Source organism: Cavia porcellus, unplaced genomic scaffold (assembly GCF_034190915.1).
Source record: "Cavia porcellus strain 051 isolate PalLab524CR breed Dunkin Hartley unplaced genomic scaffold, mCavPor4.1 scaffold_28, whole genome shotgun sequence".
Taxonomy (NCBI): domain Eukaryota; kingdom Metazoa; phylum Chordata; class Mammalia; order Rodentia; family Caviidae; genus Cavia; species Cavia porcellus.
Genome location: NW_026947511.1, coordinates 37,453,889 through 37,477,333, shown reverse-complemented (window position 1 = coordinate 37,477,333; position 23,445 = coordinate 37,453,889). Strand labels below are relative to the sequence as shown.

The following is a 23,445-nucleotide window of genomic DNA, read 5'->3' as shown; positions in this document are numbered from 1 at the left end:
GAGTCCCAAACTCCTGTATATGTGTGATGTCCATCTGCCAAACATCACCAGGGATCAAACCTCGAGGGTTTACTCCCATCGGTATGGCAGGTTTGTATGTGGCACAGGAGTCACATAGTCGCACGATATCTCGTGCATCTGCTCTAGAAACATGGAAATGGTTTGCTAGTGTCCTGGCATTAACATGAAACTTATCATGGAAGGCACGGGCTCGCTCGATTGGTGTTAGTAAGGTAAAAATCCATAACGGGCGAGTGGCAGTGTCAGCAGCCGCATTCCCCTGTGCCATGGGCCCCGGCAGGGATGTATGTGCTCTTATGTGGGTGGTGAAGACCTTATGGTGTCTGTTCTGAAGCAATGTCTGGATAGACAGGAACAGTCCAGCCACTGTGGAAGTGGATCTAATTAAACTGGCAGTCTCAAGCACTTGCATAGCATTGACCACATACCTAGAATCGGAGACAATGTTAATGGCTTCTGAGAACCGTTCAAGAATCATTTTAACGATCTGCAGTTCTACCACCTGAGGCTGATCTGGTTTAAATTGTATGGTAACCGGGGGCTTGCCTAGGATCACATAGGCGCCTATCCCCGTCTTGGAGCCATCTGTGTATATTGTAGTTGCTAGGACTAATGGCTCAGAGGCAGTAACCTTTGGAAAAATTATAGGGTGCTGAGTGACAAATGACAAGATAGGGTCTTTAGGGTATTGATTGTTTATATCCCCATGGAAAACACATCTCAGAATGGCCCAGGTATCTATGCAGGCAGCCAGGGTCTTGATCTGGCTGGCGGTATAGGGTACTCGGATGGCTTGTGGTCCTGAGCCAAAATGTTGGACAGCTCTATCATGCGCTTCAAGGGCCAATGAAGCGACTGCCTCCGGGTAATGCTCTATGACTTTTGCAGGTGAGACCTTAGGGTGTATCCACAGTAGTGGTCCTTTCTGCCAAATCACCGCTGTAGGCTGTAGACTAGTCTGTAGCAAACAGACATCAAAGGGTCGCCCTGGTTCAATTCTGTGTAAGGTAGCCCCACCTAAGGCTTTTTCCACTCTCTGTAAGGCAGCTCTTGCCTCAGGAGTGAGCCTCCTGTGGGAGGCTATATCTGGGTCTCCCTTCAGAAGGTCGAACAGGGGTTTGAGATCTGAATTTGGTATATGTAAATATGGCCTAATCCAATTAATGTCTCCCAATAGCTTTTGCATGTCATTTAGGGTCCTAACGCCATCCGTCCTAATGGTGACCTTCTGTATAAGTCTGGAGGCGACACTGAGGTCCACACCTGCTGACCCAGGGGTGGCCCTTGTTGAAGGCTGCCATCCTGAGCTGTCCTGTCTCTGGGGCGGGGGCCCGCCTGTGAAGGGGGCCCCCTCTGGCCGTTTTTTGGCTCTCTAGCATCTTGTCCACAAATACGGTTGCCCTGAGCATCAAAGACCGACCTACACTCCTCAGCTTTGTGTGATCCCTTTTTGCATCGCCCACAAACATATGGTTCTTCATTCCTAGGGCGAGGCCTAGCATCTGCATTGTTTGGGCAATGACGTTTAATGTGTCCTGGCTCCCCGCAGGCAAAACACCCTTTAGCCTTACATTCCCCTTCTAACCCGCGAGGTCCCCTCTGCTGTACAGCCGCGGCCAGGAGAGCAGCCACTCCCGAGTTGGAGAGCGGCCCCCCTATCTCTCTGCATATCCTAATCCAGGCATTGAGGTCCTTGTTCTTATGAGGAGCTATCGCTGCCTTGCACTCCTTTGTACACTGTTCGAAAATCAGCTGCCTTACCAGCGGTCGAGCCACTCCCGGATCAGAAAATATCTTATCGGCAGCATCTTGCATTCGGGCCACAAAGTCAACAAATGGCTCTGTGGTACCCCGAATTATTTTTGAAAGACACAAGGAGGCTGTTCCGGCACCACTTACTTGCTTCCAGGCGCGGAGTCCTATGGCATTGATTTGCTCATAGACAGCGCCGGGGAACTGGGTCTGGTCATCAGCGTGCCGACCTTCTCCCATAAGCATTTCCTTGTTCCACCCCCGGTTTCCCCGATTGGCGTTTCTCTCAGCCTGCTCTGCAGAGAACTCTGCGTACCAGGCTCGCCAATCCAGGTAACTGCCCGAGGGCAGACACGCCTTTGCCAGCTGAATCCAGTCCGCTGGGGTGAGGGGCCCAGAAGACAGATTCTCCAGCATGGCAATGGTGTAAGGCGCAGTCGGCCCAAAGGTTGTAACTGCATTTTTAAGTTCTCTAATCTGCTTTATCTCAAAAGGCTCCCATACATTGCGTCCCTGGCCCATAGCTACTTGTACAGGAAATATCTCGTAGGGGCCACTATCTATCCCAGGTGGATGTACCTCATGAGACAAGCGTCCCCCCTGCCAAAGCCGCCTGTAAAAATACCGACCCGCCGGTGGCGGAGCATAAGACAGCGGCCGTGATTGGGCGGAAAATGGGGGCCCGTGCATCACTTCCTGTTCTGGCGAAAGGGGAGGGAGCTCCCAGGCGGCCGCCTCGTGGCGAGGGACCGCCTCCCTCTCGCGCCGGGGCGCACTCAGGAGCTCTCTACTCCTCCGCAGACCAGGTTGAGCAGAGCGCAATTCGCGGCGTGACGCTGGAAAAGAACCCTGCGACTCCTTATTGAGCGACTTAGGCTCCTGACAGCTGGTCTCTTTGGCCTCCCTGCCATTCAACTTTCCCTCGTCCTCGGAGTCAGACGACTCCGAGGCTAGAGACCCGTCCTCCTCCTTAGCATCCTTGTTCCCCTTGACAGACACCTCTCGGGAGCTCCCTGACTGGGCCTGCTCAGATACCCTGCGTACTTTTGTAAGCTCTTGAGAGCTTTCTCCACAACCACCCTCGCTCTTAGTGCCGCTACCTAGCATGTTTCCCATTTTTTAATATGTTACTCACCGCGTGAGGCCCAAGGAATCCGCCACTTACGCGTGAGCCTGAGGGGAGTCTAAAAGCCCTGTAGGTGCGCGCCACCCAGAGCCCAGGCTTATCCCCAACTCACCTGTCTCGCAGCTCTGTACTGGAGCGTTGTCCACTTCCACGTCGCGGGGGTGATCAGTCCCCGGGCGGGCCTCCAAATGTCGATGTCCGCTCCCGGCCGGCAGGAAGGACACACGACAAAGTCTGGTAGTGGACAACCTTTTCTTTTTATTTTCCTTCTCCGTACAGCCTGCCCTGGGTTCTCCCAGCTGAAGCCTCCTCTGGTCCGCTCCCCGCGGCTCCTTTTGTGCTTCAGTCTGCCCCAAAGCCTCTACCGGTCCGCTCTCCGCGGCTCCTTTTGGGCTTTTACTTCTGGGCTTCTACCTGGCTTCTTCTTCCGCCCAGGGGTGGCACCGGTATATATACGGGTACAGTGTCCAATCATGTTAAAGTAAGCAAGGCAAGCTGATTGGCTAACATCATCAGTTGCCAGGCAGACTATATTGTTGAGCGGGTTGTTTACGCGGTAAGCAGGAAACTAACATATTCGATGGGAGGGGTAATCTACCTCAGGCTTTGCTCTTTACCACAGGCCGCACGTCCGCCGCGCAAGGCGAGCTATCACAGACGCGGCTCCCAACAATGTTATATCTGCTCATACGTTCAGTTTTCTACAGCAGACTGTAGTAACTTCAGCACGTTGTTAACTCTGGCCCATGTAGTCAATCTTCATTTTAGTCATATGAAATCTGTAACATTGATAGCCAGCATGAGTGTCTTGACAGCCATCTGTAGGAATTATAAATTGAAATATAAGGTGTTGCTTTCTTACTAGTATTGCAGACTCTTTTTAGATTAACACCTTAATTATTTAATAGGACTTATTTACTAGAATGCTAAAATATCTGTTCATTGTTAGCAGTATAGACTCAAAGGGTTTTAGGTGGTTCTTTAGTGGTTAAGGATCTGAACATTAAACATTTATTTCCAAAGAGATTGGCCCAGCAGAATTTCCTCTAGGTACTAAGTATATTAAGAAAAAGAATTGGTAGAGAAAAAAACAATTTAAATGTGCATTTCCAACCAGAAAAACCAAAACGGGCTGGGGATTTAGCTCAGCGGCATAAGTGCCTGCCTTGCAAGCAGGCTGTCGTGAGTTCGATCCCTGGTACCGATAAAAACGAAAAAGACCAAAAAAAAAAGGAAAAACCAAAACAAATCTGTGGGTTAGGTAAAGTGAATTCGTATGTGTTTTGATTTTGTGCAAGCAACTGAAAAGGAGATCTTCGCATGAGTCTGATGTGGTTTGTTTAACAGAATGAAGAATGGATTTTATTGGCATTGTGAACAGCTTTTCTCTAGACCTCACTGTGTGTTGTTGGCTTACATAGTGATGAATCTTGTGCTGCTGCACTTTATTATGCAAATTATTTTCTCTGGTAAAACAGGTATTTTTCCAGAGCAAGCATACACAGTTGTGTTTTCTGAGAAAAAGTTGATTAAATTGCTATCTCTAAAGAGAACAAGTTTTCATTTCTTAAAGCCAAAACAGGTACAAATTACATTACTTGTGACACCTTTATAAAATCAAACACAATAAAATCAAACACGAAGATAGTAGTTGTAAACAGTTGACATCTTTTGACTTTTCTTGTTTACATTCAATGTGGAATTAATACTTAATTCACTTTACATTTGAAAGAAATTAATGCTGCATGGCTTAGCCTCTACTTGTGATGCTATTGCTTGCTGATTTCCTTTGTTAGAAAATTATGCTACGGGGGAAGTGACTTTTTATCTAGTTAATTATTTGAACGAAAAGATACAGTGAGATTGGTACTGGTAGGTTACTTGCTGGTATACTAAAGGTGCACATGAGAAACTAGTCGACAGAATACTATGCATTTATTTATTTTCAGAAAATGTGGTAGGGGATAGTTTGCTTCCTGATTTTGAGTCAGTGCTGGAGACAGTAGTGGACATTGCATATTATCAAATTATGGCCACTGACTACATTTTTGTAGCATACATTTTTGAAGAATGTATAGTACATTAGTTCAGGCTCTGTTCTTTGATCTTGAAATACTCTGATGTCTATGGGAGAAAGATACATTCAAATGGCTCCTTCCTGGCCAGCTGTGGTGGCACATGCCTATAATCCCAGCATTTGGGAGGCTGAGGTGGAAGACTGCTGTGAGTTTGAGCCACCCTGAGCTATAGTGTGAGTTCAAGACTAGCCTGAATTGCATTATGAAAGTTTGTCTCAAAAAGAAAAAACAACAAAAAACCAGTCCAACCTGATACAGCCTTTAGCCTTCTTGTGGGAAAGATGACATTTTTTTCAGTCTTAGGAAAAATTTTAAGTCTGTGAAAATGTGAAGGGATAGTTTTGCAGTGAACTGGTACACCTTTCTCCTAAGTTTGCTGTTAAAATTTTGTCACATTGGCTTTATCTTGATGTTTGTTCTCTCTCTCTTTTTTTTTTTTTTGGAGACAGGGTCTTACTTTGTAGCCCAGGCTGGCCTCAAACCCACAGTAGTTTTCGTGCCTCAGCCTCTCAAGTGCTGAGATTATAGGCAAGTTCCACCTTGCCCATTGTTTTTTTTATTTTCTTTTCCTTATTTTTTTGGTTTTGTCTTCATATCTGTATACGAATATTACTACTTTTTCACTTAATTGAAAGTATATTGCAAACATGATACTTTTGATGAGTTTTTTCTTGATACTGATAATAAATGTTTCTAAGATTTTTAAGTTTAAGTAAATCTCAAAAGTATAGCTTAGTGTCTTAAGCAGCTTGAATCTTTCATGTCAAGGCAAATATTATGAAATTCTTTTGAAAGATAAAGAATTTTTAAAGACGGAATCATAGAGATTGGCTACATCACTCTTAACATTTGGTGATAGTATGGTCACTTGTGAGTTGATTTCTAGAGAGTTTAGGTGAAATAAATAGGCATTGATGACTGGCCTTAGTCAGAAGTCAAATCTTCTGACTTCCAAGCATGTGATATTTCTATTGCACCATCATGTCTTTCTGTATAGAAAGTATTTGGAGATATTTATGGTCAAGATTTGATGTAGTGAAATTCTGACTCCCTGGATTACTTCTCAGGATTCTTTATTCCCACCTGTCATTAGAGTCATTGTATTACCAAACCCTATTTTGTTGGTAAAACTGCCCCTTTGAACCGGAATGTCTGTCACATTTATCTTACTGATTCTTGCATATTGTCTTGTTCCTCTTTCATCCTATAACTCTATTCTTTGAAGGTATTCATGTCTGCTTTAATTCAGACTGTTCTTTTGTTGACTTTTGGAATATCTGGAATTTGTACTAAATATTTTACTGACTGATTATGTATTCAGCATGTCACTACTTGTTTAATTCTTCAAGTGTACATTTAAATTATTAGGAAAAATATTGTTAGGATTGTTGGTGGTAGGCTGCCAATGGAATGTTGTCCTTCTGGGACAATTGGTTGATGTTCTGTATGGTTAGACCTAGATGCTTGTTCATAACTCATTGACAACTGTTTAATGGAAGCTTCTGTGTTTTGAATGGTGATCCTTCCAAAATTCAGTTGAAGATTAATCCTCAAAGGGATGATATTTAGATATGAGGTCTTTGGCAGGTGTTAAGAGGTCTGTATCCTCATGAAGAGATTAGCACCTTGTGAAAGGGTCAGAGCAAAGTAGCCTTTTGCCCTTCCAAAAGTGATGACTATATTACATAGTAAGTGGGTCTTCACTAGACATTGAATTTCCTGGTACCTTGATCTCGGAATGAGCAGTGTTTAGAACATCACAAAAAAATTCTATTTATAAAATTTTTAGTCTCCAGTATTTTGTTAAAGCAGCACAGACTAAAATAGATATGTTGTATAAGGAATATTTAGGGTCCTAGAAAGAGAACTATCAGCAAAACCTCTCCTCCCCTCCCTTCCCCTCCCCTCCCCTCCCTTCCCCTCCCCTCCCCTCCCCTCCCCTTCCCTCCCCTTTTCTCTCCTCTCTCTTTCTTTTTCCTGGTACGGAGGATCAAACTCACACCTTTGGTGTTTACCAGGCAAGCACTTGAGCCACTTAGCTAAATCTCCAGCTCTAAATGCTCTTTTTCAAATGATCTTCTCAACCTGATTTTTTATTGTTTCTTTTAGAAGCCAAGAAGCGTCAGTGTAAAGTGCTCTTTGAGTACATTCCACAGAATGAGGATGAGCTGGAGCTGAAGGTGGGAGATATCATTGATATTACTGAGGAGGTAAGGATGCCATGAAAGTGGTAACCAGCAGTTATGTAAGTGATAGTCTGAGTTTAGAAAAATGCTTTGGAAGAATATTAATTTTTAGTGAGAATTTGTGCCAGTTTGTTTTTAATAAAGTTTAAAGGTATAGATTTTACCTTTGCTTTATACTAGTATTTATATATTAGTTGTATGCTTCACTGAGGAATTAGAAAAAAAAATTTTTTTTAAGGTAAAAATTAAAGAGTGAGGACATAGAAGCGTTTTTTGTGATTTTGAATTCATTATAGGCATAAAGCAGTACCTTTTGCATAATAAAAGGATGCAAAATGGAAACTTACTAAGTTTTGCCTTGTTTGAATTATTGTAATCAAATATCAGCCGTGAATACCTTTTCCATTCTGGCAAGACAGTGCATGCTTGTAATCCCAGCACTCAGGGGTTGAGGCAGGAGAATCACTGATAGTTTGAGGCCAGCATGGGCTACAAAGTGTGTTTAAGGCCAGTCTGAACTGCATAGTGAGGCTTTCTCTCAAAATAAACCAAAACAACCTTCCCTTTCTATAGTTTTAATATTTTAGAAAGAGATACAAAAGTATTTTAGGAGTTAGTTTTCATTCTCTGCTTTCATCATTGAAGAAGTATTAAAGTTTTGTTTGGCACATAGAGATCCCCTTTACAAAGCGTATATTTTGGTATCATGTAGTCAATATTGATTTTGGTGGGGAGTCACACCATACTGCAATTTAATTTACTACTAATGTTTATGTTCACTTCCAGTGTATTCTACTTCCAGTATGTACTACAAAAAAGTTTTACTTTATTTCCATGTAAAAAAAATAATAATAAAACATTTACTGAGCCTATATTTTATTTGAACTGCTCTACTCTTTCACATTTATTATTTCCTTTAAATTTCTAAACATCCTAAAAGGATGGGAATTTTTGTTTTTGTTTTTGTTTATTTTTGAGACAGGGTCTTGCAATGTGGTTCAAGTTATTCCTGAGCTCATTACATAACTCATGCTAGCCTACAGCTCACGGCAATCCTCCTGCTTCAGCCTCCCAAGTGTTGGGATTGCAGAAGTGTGCCGCTATGCCCACCTGGCCTCAGGATAAGAATTTTTATCCTCATTTTGTATAGGGAGAGATTGAATTTCAGAAGATAACTGATTGACTGTTCTAGGTACAGTTGTTGCTACAAACAGTGACAGCAGTTCTTGTGATTTTGTGGGTCAGGAGTTCAGATAAGGTGTGGCAGGGCTGATTACTTGTGACTCAGAGTGTCTGGGGCCTCAGGTGGGAAAATTCAAAATTGGGGGCTGGCAGCATCATAGGAAAGTTACTGTACCCAAAGTCTAATGCCTAGAAACCTCACAGGCTAGAACTGCCACCTGGAGAACCATTGTGTAACCTTTATTTGGCTTGATTTTCTTATAGTTTGGAGGCCTCTAGGTAGTCAGATTTACATATTAAGCACTCCAAATCTGAAAATATGGAATGTTCTTTAATCTGTACCTTTTTATATACTGATACAAAACTCAGAATTTCAGATTTTTGGAGTTTGTGATTTTGGAGTTTTGGATTAGGGATACTTAAATGGAAATGTTGATGGAAATATTTGAAAGTTTGAAAAACTTTGAGATCTGAAGTGCTCTGGATCCAAATATTTTTGTGTAGGGACACTGAATTTATAATTTAAAGCAAGTTCACAGCTCCAAGTGTAAGCATTTCAGCAAGCATGGTGAAATGCCTTTACAGGGTAGCTTTAGAAATGCTAGTGTCACTTTCACTATGTTCTGTTGGCTGCAAGCCAGGTACAGCCCTTGAAGATGGCAGGTGAAGGACACAAAGGTCACCACTTCTATGGGAATAGTGTTAGGACCACATTTGTGAGATGGAGATCTTTTTTTTTTTTTTTTTGTCTTTTTCATTTTTATCGGTACCGGGGATCGAACTCAGGACCACCTGCTTACAAGGCAGGTTGCTTATGCCGCTGAGCTAAATCTCCAGCCCTGAGATGGAGATCTTAATGCAGCCTTCTTCACCTAACTTCATGCTTGGTGTAGGGGAGTCCAAATTTAAATCCATGCAATCTGTTTTTGAATACATGTTCTTTACAGCTGTGCTGTTCTGCCTCACAGGAATTCCTGGACTAAGTTAGCCTTGATTATTCACTTGCAGATTAATTATGTACTGGCAGATAGTTAGGATTCAAGCACAGATGGTAATTTAACATTTCTCTCACTTTGCTGTGCAGTTTGGTCTACTTAACCCCATCATGCCTGTTTTGAATCACACTCAGGCCTTTGGTACTTCCTTAAGTCTGCTAAAAACTTTGAACAGTTGATGCTTACAGCCTTACCTTGCTCCTTCACACAGCTTTTGTTCTAGTCCCCTTACACTTCATTCTACCTTTCATGAATAAATCATTTATTGCTATATTGCCCTATTTTTCATGTGCTTTTTACCTGGAAAACTCAATTTATTCAGGTTTTAATATATTCTTTTGTCCTTTGAGATGGTGTTTTTTGATTGATTCAAGCACTTGCTTTGTGTTCCCATAGCATTTTGTTTATATTTTTTGTTATAATACTTCTTACATTGTATTATAATTATCTGCTTATTGTTTATTTTCTTTCTTAGATTGTTCTCTTCCAGTGCAGGGATGTCTTATTTACAAATTTGAATTTCTGTCTGATAGTTAACTTCATAGCTTGTAAATAGTGTATACGTGTTAGGTGAATAACGTAAAAAGTTTGCTTTGAGGTTATGATAGGAAGAAATTAAGATCTTTCTAGCTATGATGTTTCATATAGTGAAATACATTTTGATGGTTTACATATTAAAAATTGCTTTTACTCATTAAAATTAACTGGTTAGCATCCTTGGCAGAAATCATATATTTCAAAGAATTATTAAATAACCTCATGGAAACTGAGTAATGTTATTATTATCAAATGTAAATATTTGGGGCTGGGGATTTAGCTCAGCATAAGCGCCTGCCTTGCAAGCAGGCAGTCGTAATTCGATCCCTGGTACCGATAAAAAGTAAAAAGACAAAAAAAAAAAAAAAAAAAAGAAATGTAAATATTTTTCTCTAAGACCTTGATTCATGAGAGTATTTCTGTTTGAAAAGGAATTTTTAGTAGTGTGATACCTGAATTTGTAAAAGTAATTCTTCTTCATATTTTGATTTAAAAAATCACTGGTCAATGAAGGGTTAGTAATTTTTGTGGTATTTAAGAAGTTGCATTCTTATAGTCATCAAACTGTTTCCAAGCCCAAAATTTCTAAATATGGTCAGTAGTGTATGTTGTAATAGTTTATGTTTGAATGATGTTCTAGAACAACTCTGTACATCTTGCTCTTCATACTTCTTAATGCCTGATACTTTCATGAAAGATACTCCCTTTGCAGACATTGCCCATTGTAAGTGTTGAAAGATACTAGCAATACAATTAATCCTATACATGACTAAGCCATTTAGACATAATCGATTTAAAACATACCTTCTGCTTTGTGTTTTATTGTTTTAAAGTATTTATTTTGCGTCATGTGTGCATCTGTTTTTAAAGCTCCATTTTTCCCACAGGGTGGGGTTTTCTCTTTGAAAGAGATTTTTAGTGTTTTTGAGTTGTGTATTTTTTCAGGTGGAAGAAGGCTGGTGGAGTGGAACTCTGAACCACAAGTCGGGGTTGTTTCCTTCGAACTTTGTGAAAGAGCTGGAGGGCACAGATGAGGGTGATACTCTGGAAGCCCAGGATGAGCCAGGTAGAAAACGACGTGTTCTGCACAGATTTAAATTCGCTTACTATAGGCCCACTGTTGGTTAGTCATTTTAGAAATTGTGTTCTGCTTACTTTCAAACTTTCAGTCACTTTTACTTAGTCTGTTTTTATAAAGGATGTTACGATAAAGGTAGAAGAGAATGAAATATCTAGTCCAGTGATGGTGAACTTTTTAGAACTTTCCATGATAATAACCTGCTGCAGCATGCATGCCATAGATTTGCCACCATTGATCAAATGATTTCATATCTTTCCTTCTCTGATATCTGCTTTAAGCATAAGTAAACCTAAAATACAATGACTAAAAAATGCTACTTATGTTACCTGCTTCCTTCCTACTGTGTATGATACATTTACTATGTACTTTTGAACTCTTGAGTTTGCAAATACCTCACATTTGAGAGATTTTAAAAATTAAAAAATGTTCTCTTTATTGTTTTCCATATTCACATAATAGATTTCCTCTGGGTACTTGCCATTTGTTTTGTGATGTCATTGGTATGCAGTAATGCACCTTATCTTTTTTTTTTTTAATTGGTACCAGGGATCGAACTCACGACCGCCTGCTTACAAGGCAGGTGCTTATGCCACTGAGCTAAATCCCCAGCCCCAATACACCTTGTCTTGCTCAGTTTTCAAAAGTGTGATTCTGAAAATTTTTACCTCAGGACAGTTTTGCTAATATTGCTGTTGGATTTAGGAGAAAAAATTTTAAAAAGAGAAATTAAATTTGTGAGTGGCAAGCAAGGATGAGTAAATCTTGTTCTTTTCTGGGAATTGAATCTATAACCTTCACATTGAATTTCAACCCCAACTTGAATTTATAGACTTCCTATCCTAGGCTCCAGGAGTACTGGGATTATAGGTGTATGTACAGATAAGTAGTATTTCTCTTGATGGGAGAGTATAGATAGTGAGACTTTTCATGGATTTATGCTTGTATTAGCCATTGCGTCACAATTTTATGATTGTTTTCTGAGTAACGTCCAGGTATTGAAATTACATATCATGCTGAGGTATAGCTCATTGGCAGAGTATTTCTTATCATGTGCAAGGTTCAATTCCCAGCACCATGGGGCGGAGAGGATCATTCCAAACAGTGAGATGAAATGGTCAGACTGTTCAGCCTATTGTGTGTATAACACTTCTTATCATGTCCTGAAGAGACAGTGGTCTTTAACATCTTGCTGTAGATATCCCATACTAAGGTATGGGGCAGCAGTTGTGTCCAGCTGTAAATCTTTGTTTGCAAATCAGGAGTAATAATTATTATTTAAAAGGGTATTGTGTGAATTAACAAGTTTCCAAGCATATTGCTTGTGTCATTGCTTGTGACTGACCAAACAACTGACCAACCAACCTACCTACCTTCCTTCCTTCCTTTTTTTAATTTTAAAAATGAAAAAAAAAGAATAAAAATGATACAGAATTTTGAAACAAAATAATAGATTAACCATGATTAATATATATTGTTATCTTCAGAATAGTTGTTCAGATTATAAGATATAGGCATAAAAAAGGATCAAACAACAAAAGCACAAACCATTGTTTTTGATGAACTGACAGATTAGTAGTATAGTTACCTATCTTGAGTGTATATACACACACATACACACACAGACTTTTCCCTTTCTATTCTTCTTTGCCCTATCTCAGTTGTTTTTTCCTTTTAAGCAGTTTCTTTCCCTTTCCCTTTCACAGTACCTTACTGTAAATTTGGGTCTTATTTACTCTTTCAGTTTTTTACACTAGGGAGATGATATGGTATTTACACGTGCAAGTCTGATGTATTTCACTTACAAGCATGGTCTCAAACTGCATCCATTTAGCTATTAAAGCTTCAAGTTTATCCTTCTTTATAGCTGTATAATATTCCATTATGTAAAAAGACCACATCTTTTTTTTTTATTGGTACCGGGATTGAACTCACGACCACGCACTTGCAAGGCAGGTGCTTATACCGCTGAGCTAAATCCCCAGCTCCAGGACCACATCTTTTTTTATCTGTTCTGTGGTTGATGGACATTTGGGTTGTTTCCAAGATTTAGCAATTACAAATTGTGCTGTTACAAAACACGGGTATGCATATATTGTTATGGTATGATGTTTTCCGTTCTGGGTAAATACCCAAAAGAGGAATAGCTGGATTGAATAGGACCTCCAATCTTATTTTTTTTTGAGAAATCTTTACACTGATTTCCGCAGTGGTCATTCCGATCTGCACTCCTATCAGCAGTGGAAAAGGGTTCTTTTTTCTCCACAGCCCCTCCAGCATTTCTTTTCAGTTGACTTTTTTGATGATAGCCATTCTTTCTGGGGTGAGATGAAACCTCGAGTGCTGTTTTAATTTGCATTTCTCGAATGACCAGTGATGTTGAACATTTTTCCTGTATTTATTTACCATTTGTATTTTTTCACCTAACAAGTGCATATTCATATCAAATGACCATTTTTGGACTGGGTCTTTGAATTTAGGGGGCCTGATATTTTTCAGTTCTTTAAGCCTTTTATCTGAGGAACAGTTGGTTAAAATTTTTTCCCATTTTGTGGACTTTCTTTTCACTGTGTTGGTGATTTCTTTTAATGTGTAAAAAACTTTTTAATAAGTTGAGGTCCCAGTTGTTGATTCTTTGAAGTACTTCCCAATTTGCATTTTGTTCATGAACTCCTTGTCTACCCCATGTCTTCAAGATTTCTACCTACTTTGTCTTCCAGTAGATTTAGTGTTTCTGTTTTAATATTTAGATCTTTGATCCATTTTGACTTTAGTGCATAGTAATAGACAAGTGTGGTTTTGAACCCACCCGTTTGCTTTCTTTTGTCAATACTTTCAATATTTTATATAAGAATATACAACTATTTTGAAATTAAATAGGAAACATTATATGGTTCTATGTATAACATGGATTTATAAATGGTGGTGTACTCATGGTAAGGGGGTGATGATGTTTCTTAGTAGATGAAGCTGGGCAGTGCCTGCACAGCTGCAGCTCCAGCTATGTCTTTATTTGTCTCTTACCTTTATCTATCTCCCTTTGTCTACTGGTACCTGTAATTTCAATTTAATACCACAGGGTATATTCTAGTTTCTCATAATTTCATTTCTAAGCCTATCAGTCAATAGGCATGAAGAAGGTGATACTTGTTTTCTACCATGCTGCATCATTTTTAGTCCTTTGTTTTTTTTTAACTTCCATGCTTTTCTGTGTGTAGTTAACCATATTTGAAGAGTGTTACGATAAGGATGTCATTCTTTAAAATCATACTTTTTTTTCAGACTCTGTTCTGAGTGTGCTGACCTCACCTTTACCCTCCCCGGGGAATGGTGGTGAGACTGCACCAGGGACAGTCCCTCAGCCAAAGAAAATTCGAGGAATTGGGTTTGGAGACATTTTCAAAGATGGGTCTTTGAAACTTAGGACAAGAACATCCAGCAGTGAAACAGAAGAGAAAAAATCTGAAAAGGTGGTAATGATGAATTTAACTTAGATTACCTTTATTTATTCTCTCATTAAATATTTTTAAAACATAAAAACTTTACAACTCTGTTAGATTTCTTTCTTTTTTTAAAAATCATAATATCTTGGTTGTAAATGAGACCTCTGAGGGAAACTTCTCTTGAAGTGTGTAACAATTGATATTCTTATGTATAAATCTTACTAAATAAGGATGGTTATTTCTTGGTAAATTTTTCCTAGAGTCTTTAGGTTTTTTAGTTATACAATATAAATGGAAAAGGGAAGAAGTTTTTTGTTTTAGCTTTTTGATTTTTTTTAAGTTAAAATTTGATTTTTAAAAAAAATTTAAAATGAATTCACAATGAGGTATACATACATTGTTATAGTATGATGTTTTCCTCTGGATTGTCAGTAATAGTTACATTTACTGATCTCTCCTGAAAGTATATAGGTTTTTTTCCATTAGTGTTTTACTGGCATTGTCAAATGAAGCAAAGTTTGTGAACCATAACTTACAAGGTTTAATGAAATACCTTAAACCACAAATTTTTATTTTGAGGGGAAAAACACTTCAGTACAGTCTTTACAACATTTCTTTCAATGTTTTTTCTCTTTGTGTAGCATTTTGGAGGTTCAGATTGTTTACTTTAGATAGGAGGCATCTTCTTTGAGTTTCTCTATAGTTCTCATTTGTATCTACTCTTAAGATGAAGTAGGGCCGTGAGGATTAGGATATATTAAAGATAGTGTCTTAGAAGGTAACTGCAAAGCACAGAGATGTATAAGTGTGCCATGTGTTCAAATACTTCATTAAATCTTAGGTTGAACGTGCTATTGTTTCTGGGGAGAGAATGCAAAGAAGCATTTGTTCAAAGTAGTAAAGAATTTATTATTGTTACAATAGAAAATGGCTATGTGGACCCTGTTAGGGATGTAATGTTACCTAAATATTTTTACTTGGAGAGTAATGAAATACAAAGAACTGCCTTTTTTTACATTTTAGTGCTAACAGTGTACCGTCATGTCAGATTATGTAGGTTCTGATTTCAGCCCCACTAATAAATTGCTGTTATGTCAGGAGGTGATGTAACTGCTTTCTGATCTGTAAAAGGGAAGATTAACAATGTCTACTCCATGCAGATAGTTAGAGCATTAAAACATGTAAAATATTTTATTATTATTCTAAAATTAAATCATAATAATGCAGTTATGAGCATTAGAGGATTGTTTAAGAATTAATATGTATTATTTAAAGAACTTTTCAGGAAATTAGATTACTATAAATGGAAACTTAAATAATATCATCCTTTTATAACAAGTTAGTTGACCTCATCCTTTTTTGTTTTGGCCCGTAATCATATAGTCTATAGGACCCAAAACCCAGAATGTGGAGATAACAAAAACAGAAACCGAAGGTAAAATTAAAGGTAAGTTTTTAAATAAAACCTCTGTAGGAGAGATGTATTCAAATATGTTACTAAGCTTGTTGGAGGCATTTGTTATGGTACCAAACAGAATATTAGATGCTGCTGGCCAGTGTGAGCAGCATGAGGTTAGACTTTGAAATACTGTGTTCACTGATGAGGCAGGGCTTTGCCTGGGACTTGGTAGACCTCTAGTGAATATTTGAAGACTTATTAATAGAATTGTCTTTTAACAGAATTATCAACTATAAGTTTAAAAATATAAATTTGAAATGTTTGTTTTTAGTAGGTCCTGATATATTTTACTTTACATAAAGTAGAAGCTTGGTAAATATTTATTGAATGGGTCTATTTCTATACGCTGCTATTTCCATTTTTTATTACAGCTAAGGAATATTGTAGAACGCTATTTGCCTATGAAGGATCTAATGAAGATGAACTTACTTTTAAAGAAGGGGAGATAATTCGTTTGATAAGTAAGGTAAGGATTTGTTTCAGTGAGTCATTATTTTATTTGTAGAAATAGTTTTCAGAATTCTGCATTGTTTCTAGAATGTAAATACTGGAAGAACTGAGACTTGATTCTGAGTCTGTAGGACCTCATATGTAGTGTCCAGAAGGTTTTTTGTTTTTGTCTTCTTTTTTTTCACATAGATTCTTGTATAGTTCAGGCTTCCCTTGTATTCATTATGTATCCCAGACTGGCCTCAAACTCATGGTGATCTACCTGCATCAGCCACCTGAGTATGGGGTTTATAGGCAATGTGCCATCATCCCTCGCCAGAAAGATTTTTTTAAAAGCTAGTTTATTGTCATAATTGATAGATTGGAAGTTGGCTAGTAATCACATTGGTTTTCTCTTTATTTTTTTCTTTGTTACTGGGGATTGAACTCGTGCTTGTCAGGCAGGTGCTTATGCCCCAGCTGCTATTTTTTTTCTTTATTTTAAAAATTTAAAAATTATTATTATTTTTGGTTTTCTCTTTATTAACCCAGGCTTCCCAGAGTTCTGTCCTCACTGCTATGACATTTTTGCAGTTTATTGTTTGGAGCATTGTTTATAACATACAAAGAAGAAAACTAGAGAAGCAATCTAAATGTCCTTCAGTATGTGTCATGAAGCTTCAGCCTGTGGAAAATTATGTTGAAATGATTATTTCAATACATGAAATGATTTTATAGCTTGGAATGAATTCTGAGACAAAAGGGAGGAAAACCCCATAGTATTTGGATACAGATAGAACAGTAACAACTACTTATAAGAACATTACAAATATAAGTTTTTCTCATTGTATGTATGTGGGTTTGTCTTTGTTTTTGTTTGGTGTCAGCAATCAAACTCAGGTCCTTACTCTTGCCAGCCAGGCGCTTATGCCACTGAGCTGTATTACAGCCCCTTTCCCACTGTTCTAAATTGACTTTGTTTTCAGATGGGTTAGTGTATATAATTTTTAAAAAAATACTTTTCATCTAAAGTGTGTAATACATTATGAAATAAAGAGGGAAAATTATCACAGTAAAGCAGTGAATCTATACATGATCTTAGTTACCTATGTGGTAAAGCAAGCAGAATCTATTTGCCATGAGTCCTATAGTGTTTGTGATTTTTAATATTTTTGAGATTGGATGGATTAGATCGGGTTAGGGTTAGGGTGGGTATTTGGAAGGAACTTAGATGAGCTTGTTAATTTTTAATGTTGCTAAATAGGTAATGTGTAGTGTATAAGAGTGTTAAGAATGTTGAATGTAGAAATTCATATTCTTTCTCTCTTGACTTCCTTTTTCACTTTTTTCCCTTTCATCTTTCTTTACGCCTGATAACTTTTTAACTTGTAGATGAAATTTCAAAGTTGACTCATTTTTTTAAACTAAACCCAATTTTGTAACTTCTGCTAAAAGTAACACTTCGGAACAATTTCTTTCAGAAGGACCCTATGATCTGCTTAAGTCATTTTTCTTGTAAAGATAATCAAACTCAGTATTTTTCCTACTTTATTATAAACTTTCCTTTCATTTTATGTTACCTCCCATTATTTTAATTAGTCTTTGTTTTGCTTTTTAGGACACTGGAGAAGCTGGCTGGTGGAAAGGTGAACTGAACGGCAAAGAGGGAGTATTTCCAGACAACTTTGCCATTCAGATCGCTGACTTGGATAAAGACTTCCCTGTAGGCTTCTGTTTTTCAATAATAATTCTTCAACGTTCTCTCAGTGTTTTTTAAAAATATTTTTGTTTTATTGTTGAGTAATTTTGATAAAGGCATTTCATAAAATTATATATTTAGGTAAAATTTACTTGGATGACAGTAAAATAATAGAAATATTTCAGTTCTGTGCTTATAACCTGTACCCCCACTATATGTACTAACAAGTTACTACAGACTTCTTCATAATTTTTAAGGCTTTTGGACAGTTGGATAAATAAGTAATTTCCCAGATTAGAAGAAACTATTTGTATTTAATGGTAAAAGTTTGACTGTATTTCAAGATACTACCAAAGAAAAATTTTTGCCTCTTTATTGGATTTAGTATTTGTCAGTTTTCAAAGAGAGTCATATTTCAATGATCTTTTGCCTATGACTTGATCCCTTTTCTCCCAGAGGGGACATAGATGAGTTCATAATATAAAGGGAGGGCAGTTTAACAGTGGAAGCTTGTCTCTGGGCCTACCATTGGATGTAGTATGGGCAGTGCAGCACCTCCAGGCTTTGCACTCTCTCATTTAGTTGTGTGGACTTTGGTTGGTTGGTTGGTAAGCTAGGGAGGCATAGGCGGAGTTACTCCTTTGCTCCATGGTACCCAGCATTGATTTACTGTTTGGCATAGTTTATTTTTACACTTTTTAAAAAAAATGAACACATTACTTTTTCTGCTTTTATTGTGTGTTTACACATTATTGCTTGCCAGGCATTCTTAATTTATATTTTTAAGACATTAAATTGTCTTAAATAATGAATGAAAGCTTAATTAAGGAAAGAGAGAGCATTCATTGCCTTGAACCCTTTGAAAGTTCTGAAGAGTAAAAGTGAAGTTTGTTTACTGTTAGTTTTGTTATTTTTTATTAAACAAAGTCTCTTATCTGCCACCCGTCCTGAGTTGTTGCATAAGAATGTCACGGGCTTAGGAATCTCAAGCTAGGAAAGATAGGATGGACTATTCTTGCTTAATGGGGCTTTTTGAGTTTATGATAATTTTTTAAATATTTGACTGAATTTAACCTAATGGAATAAGTTTGTTCAGTGGCCTTCTATGGAACTGTTAGGATCTTAGTAGCATTTTGTCATTTTTGGCATGGATAAGCTGACGAGAGTTCCTCATATAATTAAATTGTTAATCAAAATTTAAGTATAATATACAATTAATTGACCATTTTTACCATTGTTATGTTAACAGAAACCAAAGAAACCACCACCTCCTACTAAAGGTCCAGGTATGTAAAAAACATACTTTTCTAAATTCCAGGCTTCCTTGAGCATCAAAAATGACCATTCTTTTAATCCTTTGCTTGTGCATTGTGTTATATTCATGCACTACATATGATTGGCTCTGTAAATTTTATTTCATTTCATTTCATTCTTCACAGACATAGATCACTGGGAGCTCCTTTGGGACTTGAGTATTCTTCTGTGTCCATTCTTAGTTCCTCTCTTCTTCAAGCAGAACTCTCCACCTTTTAAATAAAACCTATGTCTTAATATCTCAAACAAATGCCACCATTCTATACCCTTCAAAGATCTTGCTGAGAGTTATGTAAGACATAATGAGGTTTTTTAAAGCAGTTGAATGAATTATGGTACATTTATAGTTGTCATTGTATTAAATTTTTTAAAATTTAATTTAAAAACTCATAAACATTTAGTTAATTTTAAAACTTACGAACGTTTACATAAAACTACTGCTCCAGGTTTTGGTGCATTTTGTGCAGGTACTTTAATAAACAGGAGAAGTGAACTCACTACTGTATTTCATGAGAATCAGCTTTCAAAAAAAGGATATAGGTTATCTCTGAGTACTTACTATGTCAAACCCAGCAAAATTAGTAAACTAGTTGACACCAAGAGGTCTTTAAGAGAAAAGAAAGGTAATAAAGAGTTATTAGGTTAAAACGTCCTTTACAGATTTTAACAACTGGACTTAGGAACCAGAAGTACACATTTGCTGGGAGTTTAAAGAGCTCCTGTTCTGCTTCACAATTACTGTACACTCCGAAGAAGGCATTGTCAGCTGCTATAATATCTTCTCTGTTAGTGTAAACCATTGCTTCAAAGCTCTAAAGAAATGCAAAGGAAATTAATGCAAAAGGTTTTTGAAATAAGACTCTCCCTTTCAAGATAAAACTAATGCTGACCAGGTGATTAAGCCAGACCACCATTCAGCTTTGCTGACTGGGGAGGACACAGGTACCAACTACTTGAATAGTGGGACCTGGGCGCAGCACTGCTCTTTCCTGGCTTGCAGTGTAGTGTAAACATGAGCCTTAGGCTTCTCTGGGGTTGTGTCTTGCACACATAGAACTAAGGTGGGTGGCGGGCTACACAACTCTTAAAAAACTAAAAAAAAGGATTGTCTTGAGTTAATCTCAGTTCCTGTTCTCCTCCTGAGAAGGCTTGTAGCACAGGAAAAGAAATGGGTTAAAGTGAGATTGGAGAGGGTTGGAGCTCTAGTTTTGTTCCTTTATCAAAATTGTTTAGACTATTCTGAGTCTGTTGTATTTTTATAGAAATGTAAGATTCAAAATGTTAATCTTTATGAAAAATGGTATTAGCACTTTGATAAGAGATTGTGTTTTATTTTCGTTTTTGGTTTTATTCTGTTTTTAATTTCTTAAAGCTATGAGGATATTTCTTCCTTCTTTTCTAATAAATGTATTTGGTGTTAAAAAAATGGGTTAAAAATAAGGGGAGGAAATCTTTCTCAACTCTTGATACCACCTCTCAGAACTGCCCATGGTACAGCACAATAGAATCCTTGCCTGCTACTGCTAAGGGCATGCAGATGAGGCACTTGATAATGGCATTTTGAAAAACATGTAAAAAGACCATGCTAAATCAGATGTGGTAGTGCATACTTGTAATTCAATGACTCTGGAGGCTGAGGCAGGAATATAAGGCCAGCCTGGGCAATTTAGCAAGCACCTGTCACAAAAAAAGAAGAGATTATGTCAAATTTGGGTGGAAAAAACTATATATCACCAAATTATTATCAGCAGACAGAATTTATAGCCTCTGACTTTTGGAAGCCATTATTCTGGTTGGGAAACTGGTGAGGGAGATTGATCCAACAGCAATCTAATGGGTGGATATTAATTTACCCACTTCCTTGAATCCTTCCAGGAAGCTAATATTCATGAAACTAGTTCTAACCAAGTATCTAAGAATTAAGTGTAGGGTAGAATTTGTCTTCTTTACAGACTAATGAGTGACTCAAAGAGAACAGTAGCTTCTCCTGCCCCCCCGTGGAAAACACAAGCAGCATTTCTTCTGGAATCTAATACACTGACTCTATTTTCAAAATGCATGACTTTACCCATTTGGTGGCCACATATAAGCCTTAAGCACTGACAGTTATACAATTTCTTCAGTATACTCTAAGGCTTGAGGAAGCTTACCTGGACTTTGCAGCCAGGAGAGTTCTGAGGTTTCAAATACTAAAGCATTGTCCACAGCCAGAAATTCCTTTGGTGTTTGGGTTGTTGAAGACAGACTCACTGGATAATTTGTCTTTAACATACTCCATTTCTGTTTCTAAAAGTGTTAGCCATGCTTTCTTTTCGATTAACACTCTGACTCTGTCCTAAGTAACTTCTTAATCAGAATCTCGTCTTTGTATATTCTAGAGTGTAGGAAAAACCATTACAGTGCCTGATTTAGACACCAACTTTCAAAGGTACACACTCAGGCTTATCTTTAAAAAGTCACCTTATCTTGTTTACTGCAGAAGGTATCATGTCAGCGTAAGGCCAGCCAGTGAGCTGCAGTTTCCTCTTGCTCACAGCCCAGTTAGTGGCCCAGATGAAGGAAGCCAAAGACCACATCTTGGCTTTCTGGGCACCTGGCTCCCTTGGGCCAGACCTCAGACCTCAATCTCTCTTTATGGACACAGCAGGCACATTGACTCAGGGTTCAATTTTAGAATGTAGCTATTTTTTACAAGTTCTCTCCCTAAATAACTGATGTTTATGTAAAATTTTTGCTTCTTGATATGCTTAATATCTTCTAGAATAATCTAAAGCCTGAGATTCCCCCTTGTTTTCAGCTTAATGTTTGCTGACCTAATTCCATGGCAAGGAAAGCATAAATTAAAAGTAGAGTAATTTTTGTAGAATTTGGGATTGTAGGCTTACTATAAAGCTATACTGTTTAATATAGTAGCTACTAGCTACATAGATCTTTTAAAATTAATTAAAATTCAATAATACAAAAACTCAGTTTCTTAGTCACAAAAGCCACATTTCATGTGCTTCTTAATCATATTGGACAACACAGAATATTTTCATCACCACAGAAAGTTCTGCTAGGCTATGGTATAACAGAGACTATGAACTCTTGAGTTTTGAATTTGTTAAAAAAAAATCACAGAATTGTTAGGATAATAGTGGTGATAGCAATTCATGGATTACAAACTGAGCCCAGTGATTCTGGTACATTATCTTTTCTGTTAAACAGTGGTCTCTTCTGGTGTTAGTTTTGAACTATTGTTTATCTTTTAGTAGTATAATTGTCTCTGTGCTCTAAAATTATTTTCAGAAGTAAGTGTTTGATTTGTGGTTTTATGCTTCCAGCTCCAAAGCCTGACCTGATAGCTGCAGAGAAGAAGTTTTTTCCTATAAAGCCTGAAGATAAAGGTGCTCAGTCTTCTCTTTCATTATTTTAGAGAAATGTGTCTTTTCGTAATGGGTCATTTGTACTGGTTTTTGGCAAATTTTACACTTATTTTGCAGTGTTTAGAGTTTTCTGGAAGGAAGTAGTTTATTTAGATTGATAGGAAATTAAATTTGCACTCAGACTAATTCCAATTTACATTATTTAAAAATTATTTTTTTAGGAGAGCTTGTACTTGTTATTTCAAATAATATATAAGAAAACAACTTTAAAAACAGATTCACTGTTTTGTGGTTCAGTTAAAGATCTGAATACTAGATTTAAGTATTATAAAGTCAAAGATCTAAATATTAAAACAGAAACACTTAGTGTACTGGAAGAGAAAATAGGTAGAAATCCTGAAGACATAGATATAGGCAGAAACTTCATGTGGAAATCCCAGACTGCATGGGAAATACAACAAATGGGATCTCACCTTATTAACATTTTGCACAACAAAAGAAATCACCAACAAAGTGAAAAGACGACATACAGATTGAGAAAAAATTATAGCCACTCATATGTCAGACAGAGAACTTATATCTAGGACATAAAGAATTAAGAAAAATTAGATCCCCCAACTCAAAGACCCAAACCAAAGTGGTCATCTAAGATGAATATGCACTTCTCAGAAGAAGAAATATAAATGGTAAGTAAATAAATGAAAAATGTTCAACATCACTGGTCATTTGAGAGATGCAAATTAAAACTACACCAACAGTCCATCTACCCCAGAAAGAATGG

At 37.6% G+C, this 23,445-nt stretch overlaps 1 protein-coding gene and 1 pseudogene across 1 annotated transcript in view; one reads left to right on the top strand and one right to left on the bottom strand.

Moving 5' to 3' along the window:
- Cd2ap (CD2 associated protein) overlaps positions 1 to 23,445 on the top strand; it is a 94,840-nt gene that overhangs the window by 44,900 nt on the left and 26,495 nt on the right. Inside the window, exons 4-11 of the mRNA XM_013156852.3 lie at positions 7,087 to 7,187; positions 10,823 to 10,943; positions 14,238 to 14,425; positions 15,782 to 15,845; positions 16,229 to 16,323; positions 17,905 to 18,009; positions 19,235 to 19,271; positions 22,623 to 22,685. Of these exons, the coding sequence (XP_013012306.1) occupies positions 7,087 to 7,187; positions 10,823 to 10,943; positions 14,238 to 14,425; positions 15,782 to 15,845; positions 16,229 to 16,323; positions 17,905 to 18,009; positions 19,235 to 19,271; positions 22,623 to 22,685 (774 nt within the window). The remainder of the gene's footprint in view (positions 1 to 7,086; positions 7,188 to 10,822; positions 10,944 to 14,237; positions 14,426 to 15,781; positions 15,846 to 16,228; positions 16,324 to 17,904; positions 18,010 to 19,234; positions 19,272 to 22,622; positions 22,686 to 23,445) is intronic.
- LOC106028483 (iron-sulfur cluster assembly 1 homolog, mitochondrial-like) lies at positions 21,482 to 21,875 on the bottom strand (annotated as a pseudogene).